General features: G+C 37.8%; 1 protein-coding gene across 1 annotated transcript in view; it reads left to right on the forward strand.

Moving 5' to 3' along the window:
- Positions 1 to 6,878: 6,878 nt before the first annotated feature.
- Positions 6,879 to 12,300, forward strand: part of LOC131994153 (uncharacterized) — a 6,203-nt gene continuing 781 nt past the window's right edge. The window contains exon 1 of the mRNA XM_059360550.1: positions 6,879 to 8,422. Within this exon, the coding sequence (XP_059216533.1) occupies positions 6,895 to 8,422 (1,528 nt within the window). The 5' untranslated portion in view covers positions 6,879 to 6,894. The remainder of the gene's footprint in view (positions 8,423 to 12,300) is intronic.

Raw genomic sequence — 12,300 nt, forward strand, 5'->3', positions numbered from 1 at the left:
ACTGAAATTTTGCACGTAGTGTTTTGGTGTCACTCCCAACCACTGTGTTAAGTATGATTCAAATTGGTTCATAATCTAGTATAGCTCTCATATAAACCGATCTGGGATCTTGACTTCTTGAGCCTCTAGAGGCCGCAATTCTGGTCCGATTTGACTGAAAATTTTCATGAGGTATTCTGTTAAGACTTCCAACAAATGTGCTAAGTATGGCGCAAATTGGTACATAACCTGATATAGCTGCCCTATACACCGATTTGGGGTCTTGACTTCTTGAGCCTCTAGAGGACGCAATTCTCAGCCGATTTGGCAGAAATTTTGTATAACGGCTTCTCTCATGACCTTCAACATACCTGTCTAATATGGTCTAAATCGATCAATAGCTTGATACAGCTCCTATTTAAAGTTATCTCCCGATTTTGTCTCTTGAGCCCCTACAAAACGCAATTCTTATCCGAATGAACTGAAATATTGCACAATGACTTCTACAATGTTCAGCATTCATTTATGGTCCGAATCGGACTATAACTTGATAGCATAAAATAAAATATTCTTTGTTTGCCTAAAAAGAGATACCGGGCATAGAACTCGACACATGGGATCCATACAGGGTGGTATATAAGATTTGGACTGGCGGAACTTAGCACGCTCTTACTCGTGTTATTTTATTTTATTTTATCTTATTTTATTTTATTTGTTTTTATTTTATTTTATTTTATTTTATTTTATTTTATTTTATTTTATTTTATTTTATTTTATTTTATTTTATTTTATTTTATTTCATTTTATTTTATTTTATTTTATTTTATTTTATTTTATTTTATTTCATTTTATTTTATTTTATTTTATTTTATTTTATTTTATTTTATTTTATTTTATTTTATTTTATTTTATTTTATTTTATTTTATTTTATTTTATTTTATTTTATTTTATTTTATTTTATTTTATTTTATTTTATTTTATTTTATTTTATTTTATTTTATTTTATTTTATTTTATTTTATTTTATTTTATTTTATTTTATTTTATTTTATTTTATTTTATTTTATTTTATTTTATTTTATTTTATTTTATTTTATTTTATTTTATTTTATTTTATTTTATTTTATTTTATTTTATTTTATTTTATTTTATTTTATTTTATTTTATTTTATTTTATTTTATTTTATTTTATTTTATTTTATTTTATTTTATTAAGATCCTTTCTGAAATTTTCAACCTACGCCTATGAACATTCCAACCAACCATCCTTTTCAATCTGCCTTCCATTCAGACCATAGGAAATTGTTGGCCCATGACAAACAACTCGTTAACTTTGGATCCAATTTTGGCTACAGGATATACCGCATATCCTATTCCTGTTCCATTCATTTGTGTTTGCTGTTTATATGTATGTGTGTATGTGTGTGTGTGCAAACCAGCGAAACCAAATGATTTTGGAAAATCCTTGGCAGCTGTTCCGGGCACGCTCTAAAACAGGCTTTAAATAAATGGGAAAATTATCAAAGGAATCGAAGCAAATATTTCATATTGATCATAGTCTTTGTTATCATAAACATAAGCCTGCGTCTGCGTCTGCGCCCCAGTCTTGACTATGTTACAACATCGATGATCAAGATTGCGCGTTTTAATGAAATGAACATGGTGCAAGGACTGACATCTAAAGGACTAAGGGGTGTTGTCTCCCGCTGCATGCCTTTGTCCGTCTGTCCTACTGTTTGGCCCATCTACAACAGTAGTGCTGCTACTGCTGCACCAACGAGTGCCAATAATGGTGGTGGCTTTAGTAGCCATTAAGGGTTGTAATTTTTCGATTTCATTTTTTCCACTCGAAATGCATTTCACAATTTTACAAGGACAACAAGGATGACGACGAGGACCTGATGAGGTCCTATATCAATATACCCCCAGAATAGCTTTGCTAGCCAGCATTGCATTTTGAGGGTGCTTTCTTTTTGAAATCTCATAAAGTACAAAAGCCCAAACACACATACAAACGTAGTCACGTGTATTTGGACTAACAGCCCATTTCAATGTCACCCTTAATTATTGTCGATTTATGTGCATTTTCCAATTGTGAAGGCGATAAAAGAAATCCACATAGCCAAGAATTTTGTATCGAAACCTGAATGCATTGAAGTGAATTTTGGAACGTTGAAACACAATTGTGAACTAGGTATAGGACGAGTTTTCGTTGCACATTTGTGTTTTGTTTTTCGTTTTTTATTGTTATTGGTGATTTTGGTATAAATGTCTTTCTTTATGCTTCGTTTTTTATGATTTTCAAGGTTCAGATTCTAGTCTTAGCAATGTGATACCTTACATATGCTCAATTTGGTTTTTCTTGGGGCAAGTTGATTTCTACATCTGCCTTGCCTGAGTATTTGTTGTTGTGAAGGTTAGCATAGAGGATACATGAGACGGCTTGATACTTTTGTATACCCTACACCACCACTGTGCTACAGGGTATTACAGTTTTTTGCATTTATTTGCAACGCAAAGAAGGAGAAGAGCTAGACCCATCGATAAGTATACAGATCGGCTTAGAATCACTTCCTGATTCAATTTAGCTATGTCCGTCTGTCCGTCCGTCCGTCCGTCTGTTCATCTGATATGGCCTATTAAGGCTGTAGAAGCCACAATTTTGACCAGATCTTTACAAAATTTTGCATGATATGTTTTTTAGACGTCCTAATACGTGTGCAAAATTTCCTAAAAATCGGTTCAGATTTATATATAGCTCCCATATTATCTTTCATCCGATGTGCCCTTTTAGAGCTGTAGAAGCCACAATTTTGGTCCAATCCTTACAAAATTGGCACAAAATGTTTTTTTTTGACGTCCCAATATGTGTGCAAAATTTCATTGAAATCGGTTGAGATTTTTATATAGCTCCCATCAGGGACGTGGTTAGGATTTTATTTTGGGGGGGTCCTTCCCCCAAATTTTTCAAAATCGAAAAATGCCAAAATTCTTTTTACTGTGAAATTGCTACAAATACCCAATTTTCTTTGAAAATTGTGGTAGCTATGGGGTGCAGAACTGACACATCGGGGGTGACATTTGGTCAAAGTCAGAATTTTACACTGATTGCCAAATCCAGTGTAAATATCTTTTGGAAGTTGTATTAATGGCTTCGAACGGTATACAACGGCAACGGCTCGTGCTGCTGCTCCGTGTGCCCAGGTTCGTATTAATGACGAAAAATACCCAAGAATAGAGCTGCCTTAAAAATATTCTAGCTCGAGTGGAAAAGAGGGAGGTAAAGTAGACGACTGAAACCAATTTTTCATGTCATGTACCATTTTGTACGTTTTAGTAACTTAATGTACAAATTTCAAAATAATCTTCTAGTCATTCGTTACATACTGCTAAGATGTACCTGTAGCTCTAATGTCACATATGTAGCTCAGTTTGTTAATAAAGTACCCCTTTGTATGTTTTAGTACCAAAATGAACGAATATCTAAAAATCCTCTTATCGCTTGGTACATAGTGCCTATGTACCGTATGCGTAAAGAAGGTGCCATATTGTACGTTTTAGTACCAAAATGTGCGAACATCAACAAAATCGTCTAGTCGTCCGGTACATACAGTTGGTGCTCGAGCCCGAGCCACCGCCCCCCCCCCCCCCTGGCTACGTCCCTGGTTCCCATATAATCTTTTATCCGATATGCTCTTTTACAGCTGTAGGAGCCACAATTTTGGTCCGATCTTCACCATGTGATGTTTCGTGTGACGTCCTAATACGTGTCCAAAATTTCATCTAAATCGGTCCAGATTTAGATATAGCTCCCATATATAATTTTCATCCGATTTCAACAATTAAGGCTGTGGAAGGCACAATTTTGGTCCGATCTTTACCAAATTTGACACGAAGTGCTTTTTTTAACGTCCAAATATGTGTGCAAAATTTCATCAGAATCCGATCAAATCTATATATTGCTCCCATATATATATAAATTTCATCCGATATGGTATTTTAAGGCTGTAGAAGCCACAATTTTGGTCCAATCTTTCTATTCGATATTTCAATAGGTATGCGAAATTTAAGCCTGAGTAGATTTGGATATAAGTGCTATATATAAAAAAAAGTATTACATAGACACGGTGATGTAGGGTTTTATATAGTCGGCTCCGCCCGACTTTAGCCTTTTCTTACTGAACAGCCTTAGAAGGGATCTTAACCGGATTGGAGTACATATGCGCTATGCCGAGAGAAGGACTTTATCGAGTCTGAGTTGGGTGACCACCGTGGCGCATAGTTTACTCTGTCCGATTGGGTTCGAAACCAGGTGAGATTAAACAAATAAGAGCGTGCTGAGTTCGGCTGGGCCGAATCTTAGAATATAAGATTCACCATGGATCGCATTTGTCGAGTTCTATGCGCCGTATCTCTTTTTAGGCAAACATAGAATATTGAATAAGAACTGTTATGCTATTGGATCTATATCAAATTATAGTCCGATTCGGGCCATAAATGAATGCTGAGCATTGTGGAAGTCATTGTGAAATATTTCAGTTCGTTCGGATAAGAAATGCGCCTGTAGGGGTTCAAGAAGCAAAATCGGAAGATCGGTTTATATGGGAGCTGTATCAAGCTATAGATCGATTCAGACCATATTGGAGACGTATGTTGGAGGTCATGGGAGAAGCCGTTGTACAAAATTCCTGCCAAATCGGATGAGACTTACGCCCTCTGGAGGCTCAAGAAGTCAAGATCCCTGATCGGTTTATATGGCACCTATATTAAAACATCGACCGATTTGAACCATACTTAGCATTGTTTTTGGAACTCACAACAAAACACCTAATGTAAAATATCAGCCAAATCTGATGAGAATTGCGCGTTCTATTGGCTCAAGAAGTCAAGACCCCAGATAGGTTTATATGGCAGCTATATCAGGTTATGAACCGATTTCAATCATAGTTGTTGGAAATCATAACAAAACACCTCGTGCAAAATTTCAGTCAATTCGGACGAGAATTGCGCCCTCTAGAGGCTCAAGAAGTCAAGACCCCAGATCGGTTTATACAGCAGCTATATCAGGTTATGAACCGATTTCAACCATACTTAGCATATTTGTTGGAAATCATAACAAAACACCTCGTGCAAAATTTCAGTCAAATCGGACGAGAATAGCGCCCTCTAGAGGCTCAAGAATCAAGATCCAAGATCGGTTTATATGGCAGCTATAGCAAAACATGGACCGATTTGGCCCATTTACAATCCCAACTGACCTACACTAATAAAAAGTATTTGTGCAAAATTTCAACCGGCTAGCTTTACTCCTACGCATGTTAGCATGCTTTCGACAGACAGAGGGACGGACGGATGGCTAGGTCGACTTAAAATGACGATCAAGAATATATATACTTAATGGGGTCTCAGACGCATATTTCGAGGTAATACTAACAGAATGACGAAATTAGTATACCCCCATCCTAGAGGTGGAGGGTATAAAAATTAGTGGAAATTAGTCTGCCAATTGTAAACAGATACAGAATCTTCAATGATAACACAATGTCCGTAGCCGCCACATGACCAAATAGGAAGCCCCCTTAGTCTCACATCAGTGGTCCTAGCAATTTATCTAGCCACAATATCCAAAAGCATTAGGTGGTTCGTCCAAGGTATCTTTGTCAGCACAACAAGTGTACTTTTGTATACGGTGTTGGCTTGTAAAACAGTTGTAGTCCTATGCAGCCTTCGAAATGCATGCTGATGCTTGGCGAATGGAAATTGTCCAACGAGAGGAGCGGGAGGAGTAGTCCCTCATGCGTCTTGGCTACATTATGAGAGAAGGGAGATCGGTCTGTACGACTCCCCCTTGCTCGTGTCCTTTTTAGGTTTCATTAGAGGGATCAGACTGTCCATCTTCCAAACATCGGGTACTATAATATTGGGTTGCCCAAAAAGTAATTGCGGATTTTTTAAAAGAATGTAAATGCATTTTTAATAAAACTTAGAATGAACTTTAATCAAATATACTTTTTTTACACTTTTTTTCTAAGGAAAGCTAAAAGTAACAGCTGATAACTGACAGAAGAAAGAATGCAATTACAGAGTCACAAGCTGTGAAAAAATTTGTCAACGCCGACTATATGAAAAATCCGCAATTACTTTTTGGGCAACCCATAGTTCTCAGACAGGCTGGGGATAGTTGTAAGGTAATTGACTCCAGGCAGATCCAGATTTTTCAGCATCAATATAGAAATTCTGTCTGGAGCCAGAACTTTGCGCGACTTGGCGCCACGTATGACATCCGTAGCTACATGCACGGTTGTTGTTCTTGTTGTTGTAGCAGTGTGTTGTACACTGAAAGACTCCATCGGGCCAATGGGGTACGTACAACTGGCTGCCATGGGATTGCTTGGTAATTTGTGATGGCTGTCCAGCGACACGGAGATTACGGATATATGGAATGGCTCCCCTTCTAGCCTTTTCATTCTCAGGTCAATAAATTGACGTTTATCTAAGAAAAATACCTCAAAAGTATCGCCAGCATTTTTTATTTAAAAAAAATGTTTTCCAAGGAAATAAAAAACCAACCAAAACAAAAATCAGCTGTTGTTCTGCAAATTTTCACTAGATGTCGTTCACGTACTTTTGCAGGCAAATTTTTTAAAGAGACTAAAATGGCTCTTACTCTCCTGCAAATTTGTACTGGAAAAGTACGCGAACAGCCCTAATGTTAATATTCAACTCTTGTGTTAAACCCAGCTCGTACATTCATGCCATAGCAATTTAGAAAACTATTTTTTTGATATATATTTTTGTAATGATCTTATCAACTATTTGACCGCGAACAAAGTTTCTAGTCCTCTGTTATGAATTCGCTCGACACTAGTATTACAGCGATCGGCGGTGGCGGTGTGTATGGCATCAATAGAAAAAATGTCTTTTGAATCGATATCAAGAAATTCTGATATCTGGTTGATTATCTACAATCTATTAAGTCTTCGAGATCAACTGAGGCTAGCCCAGGCCAGTCGCCCACTGGAGAGCATCTTTAGACTGCTGATATGGCCCAGCATGAGCAACAGTGCCCTCAGCATTTATGTGGCCAAAAGTAAAAAGTATTTTATGGTCTCAAATGAGAGTGAGCAAACTCAGATATGGCTTAGCAAAGAGGAATATCTGGAATTTGCCTCCCTCTTTGCTGAAAGTGTGCAAAAAGGTTATTTCCGAGAATTCTGCGCCACGATCAATGCATTTAAGAATCTCCATAGTCTGCAGTTGCGCTTGCTTAAAGGCAGCGGCTGCCTGCTGAGTACATTGCAGCAAAATTTGCCTTGTTTGCAAAGTTTGGCCCTCACTCATATCTTGCATAATGAGTTGAGCGAGGAACTATTGCAGCCCCTACAGGGAATGACCTCTCTCAGACGCCTGGTTATGAACTTTGGTTATCTGCCTTGTGATGGCATTACTCTGCAGCAGTTGCAGCGAATCCTTAGCCTTTCACGGCTGGAAATATTGGAATTGGCTAGTTATTACATTGCCAGCGAGTGCAAGGACATTGCCTGGACAAAAAATGATGTGGCTGCCTTAAAACAGCTGACATTGGCCTTTGATTTTAACATTGAGCAGTGGTTCCATGGCAGTTTGCTCTTCTCTGCTATTTTGAACAATCTTTCCCTGTTGGATTTGGATTTTCGTAACAAGAGCTGCAGATATGAGAATCTGCACTTCATTGCAAGCACCAGCAAAAATCTAAAGAAACTCTCCATGCATCGAGTGGAATTCTTGAATGTCGACCACTTTGTGTTGCCACCCAATCTAAGCGAACTTTGCCTTGATTCATGTCTGGGTTTGACCCAACAACATTTAAGACAAATCCTTAGTGCTGCAAATCGAATCGAAGCATTTCGCTCATTGTCTACCATCTACGAGGGACCAATAGAACTTTTCGAAGTACTACCCCACATACACACCTTATCCATAGACACGCTGGAGGAACGTCCTTTTCATAACAATTGGGATATAGTAGAGCTACTTGAGGCACCACTGACAAGCTGCATAAATTTACGCATCCTAACATTAACTGGACTTTGTCATGTTGAGATCGGTGTACTGCGTCAACTAAAACATTTGCACACTTTAAAGACTTGGATACCAGGTTCGGGCTGGTCCTATTTCCTCGATCTTCTAGGGTTGCCACCATTGCGCCATTTACACATAAATTGCAAATACAATATTTTTTACATGCCCCATTTTGAAGCATTTTCAAGTAATCTAACATTGCTGAAGGTTGAACACTTTCATCCAAACCTTTTGCCATTTCTTGTGGAATTATTTTTGGAAAACCCACAAATGGAACTGATACTTGCCAATGTAACTGTAAACTGTTTGGAAAGTTTGAAAATTTTCTTCAATGATGGCGATTTTCTTAGAACGTTGCAATTAATTTACGGATGCACCATTGGTAAGTGAGAAGAAGGGTTTTTATACCCTCCACCATAGGATCGGGGTGTACTAATTTCTTCAATCTGTTTGTAACTCCTCGAAATATTCGTCTGAGACCCCATAATGTATACATATTCGTGATCGTTATAGCATTTTAAGTCGATCTAGCCATGTCCGTCCGTCCGCCTGTCTTTCGAAAGCACGCCAACTTTCGAAGGAGCAAAGCTAGGCGCTTGAAATTTTGCACAAATTCTTCTTATAGGTGTAGGTCGGTTGGGATTGTAAATGGGTCATATCGGTCCATGTTTTGATATAGCTGCCATATAAACCGATCTGGGATCTTGACTTCTTGAGCCTCTAGGGGGCGCAATTCCTATCCGATATAGCTGAAATTTTGCACCACATGTTTCATCATGACATCCAACAACTGTGCCAATTATGGTTCAAATCCGTTCATAACCAAATATAGCTGCCATATAAACCGATCGGGAATCTTGACTTCTTGAGCCTCTAGAGGGCGCAATTCCTATCCAATTTGGCTGAAATTTTGCATAAGGTGCTTCCAACAACTGTGCCAAGTATGGTTTAAATCGGTTCAGAACCTGATATAGCTGCCATATAAACCCATCTTGAATCTTGACTTCTTGACCCATTAGAGGGCGCAATTCCTATCCGATTTCGCTGAAATTTCGCATTAGTTGTTTTGTTATGACTTCCAACAACTGTACCAAGTATGGTTTAAATCCGTTCATAACCAGATATAGCTGCCATATAAACCGATCTGGGATCTTGACTTCTTGAGCCTCTAGGGGGCGCAATTCCTATCCGATATGGCTGAAATTTTGCACCACATGTTTCATCGTGACATCCAACAACTGTGCCAATTATGGTTCAAATCGGTTCATAACCTGATATAGCTGCCATATAAACCGATCTGGAATCTTGACTTCTTGAGCCACTAGAGGGCGCAATTCCTATCCGATTTGGCTGAAATTCTGCATAAGGTGTTTTGCTATGACTTCCAAGAACTGTGCCAAGTATGGTTTAAATTGGTTCAGAACCTGATATAGCCGCCATATAAACCGATCTGGAATCTTGACTTCTTGAGCCACTAGAGGGCGCAATTCCTATCCGATTTCACTGAAATTTTGCATAAGGTGTTTTGTTATGACTTCCACCAACTGTGCCAAATATGGTTCAAATCGCTTCATAACCAGATATAGCTGCCATATAAACCGATCTGGAATCTTGACTTCTTGAGCCTCAAGAGGGCGTAATTATTATCCGATTTGGATGAAATTTTGTACAAAGGCTTCTCCCATGACCTCCAACATTCGTGTCAAATGTGATCTGAATCGGTCTTTGCCCGATACAGCTCCCATATAAACCGATCTCTCTATTTTACTTCTTGAGCCCCCAAAAAAGCAAAATTCTTTTTCGATTTGGCTGACATTTTATGCATACACTTCTACTGTGGTCTCCACCATTCAATTCAATTAGTGTAGCAATTCTTTGCTTTTTGTCCTTTGTTAGTCTATAAAGAGATACCGGGAAAGAACTCGACAAATGCGATCCATGGTGGAGGATATATAAGATTCGGCCCGGCCGAACTTAGCACGCTTTTACTTGTTTAAATTTAAGTTGCAGCCGAGACACGTATGTCTCCACTGGAAAATAGTTGTGTAGACCACAAGATGGCGACAAACATCGTTTTATAGTTTTGCCCGATTTTTATTCGTTCTTGGCAAATAAACTATATTTGTACAGAAATTAAACGTTTCTATTTGAAAATACTTTAATGTCATGTTTCACGAATCTTTTAAAGTATAAATTTTAATTTAAGTGCAAAAAAAATCTGCAATGCCTATTATTTCATCCTGTTACCCAAAGAATATTTCATTTAAAGGTGCAGATTTCTTTATGTTTTTGTCAGAAGGTATAGAGCACCACTCTAATCGAAAAACTAACAACGCTATTTTGAAAAGTGATTTTCATGCGTTATTTTTAATAGTATCACACTTTGTGTGCAACTTTAACAATACCAAAATTTGACATGTCATAAGACAAGAACATATGGATAAGATGGCACCTTAAGCGAAATTTTTGTTACCGATACCCTTGCTGAAAATTTCGTTTAAAGCGAATACGACTGAAAATGTATGTTTTAGTAGGTCCATTTAACGTGAAATATTTATTTGTACCTTATTAGCCAAACATGATTAAAAATAGGGTAAAATTCTAAATCGATATTTGTCGCCATCTTGTAGTCTACATAACTATTTTCCAATGGAGACATAACTGTCTTGGCTGCAACCGAAAATTTTCCAGCTTAACAGGGTAACATAATAGGCATTGGAGTTTTTTCTTACAACTACGAAAGAAAATACATGATTTTATAGCTCCATGCAACATGAATCAAAGTTATTAGCAAATAAACATGGCTAGTTTCAGCTAATATATACTGCATTAGGCAAATATTTTTAAAAATGAGGCAAAATAATGAATCGATATTTGTCGCCATCTATTTTCCAATAGAGACATAAATATAATGGCTGCAACACATTCACAGTGACAGTTGCCCAATAACCAAATCAGTGGTTAGTGCAACTCTAATTTTGTGTATGTTAGTAGTTCGCGCCATTTTTCGTTGTTTGTGTGTGTTATGGTTCTTAACTAGAATACACACACACAACCAAAACTTGTTGACAGATAGTGCACTTCCTCCTGAAAATAAGTTTATGTGACGATCTTGACAATATGGGACTCAAATGAAAGGTATTCGGGAGTAGATTACGAATATGGTCAGGAAGAAGGAATAGGGTTTATAATTTATTGATAACGGAAGAGGGCGGACCCTCCACCGAATATGGCCAGGAAGAAGGAATAGGCTTTATAATTTACTGATAACCGTTACCCCAAAAACACCACCCAAAATCAAAAGGACAATCACAAACGCAAAAGGACAATCACAAACGCCATTAGACCCATTATGACTATATGATACTTGGATAAACCGATTTTCTTAAAATTTTCATAGATTGTATACGTTTGTCTGCAAGGAAACATAGGATAAATAATTTTTAGATATCGGGTGGAAGCGGACCCTTCCCCTTATCCCAAAAACGCCATCCATATCCGAAAGTGGTCCGATGAGCACAATTAGGATATCAAATAAAATGTATTGCAGACCAGAAAACGAATATGGTATTAGAATTTCGGTCCAAGTACCCAGCGCCCCCCAACCCCAAAACTTCTCTAAACAGATATGTTCGAAGTTCATGTCAATATGGGACTCAAATGAAAAGCATTAGGCAGTAGATTACAAATATGGCATAAAACATTAGGTCCAAGTAATGGGAAGTCGCCCACCCCGAAATGGGCATATTAGCCGACCATGGCTATATGGGACCCAAATGAAAGGTATATGTCGCTTTTCCTTTTAAATATACGTCAAATGGGATATTTGACCCATTATGACAATATGGGTCAAATAACTTGTGGGGACACTTCGCCCGCATTCACGACGAAGTGTCCCCACCCTAAAAAGGTATTAAAGGAGGCGCAGCGGAGCGGTCTCGGTTCGGCTAGTACCTTATAAAGCACACATAAAGGGTGATTTTTTTGAGGTTAGGATTTTCATGCATTAGTATTTGACAGATCACGTGGGATTTCAGACATGGTGTCAAAGAGAAAGATGCTCAGTATGCTTTGACATTTCATCATGAATAGACTTACTAACGAGCAACGCTTGCAAATCATTGAATTTTATTACCAAAATCAGTGTTCGGTTCGAAATGTGTTCATTCACCGTAACGTTGCGTCCAACAGCATCTTTGAAAAAATACGGTCCAATGATTCCACCAGCGTACAAACCACACCAAACAGTGCATTTTTCGG

This window comes from Stomoxys calcitrans, chromosome 1 (assembly GCF_963082655.1).
Source record: "Stomoxys calcitrans chromosome 1, idStoCalc2.1, whole genome shotgun sequence".
Lineage (NCBI taxonomy): Eukaryota > Metazoa > Arthropoda > Insecta > Diptera > Muscidae > Stomoxys > Stomoxys calcitrans.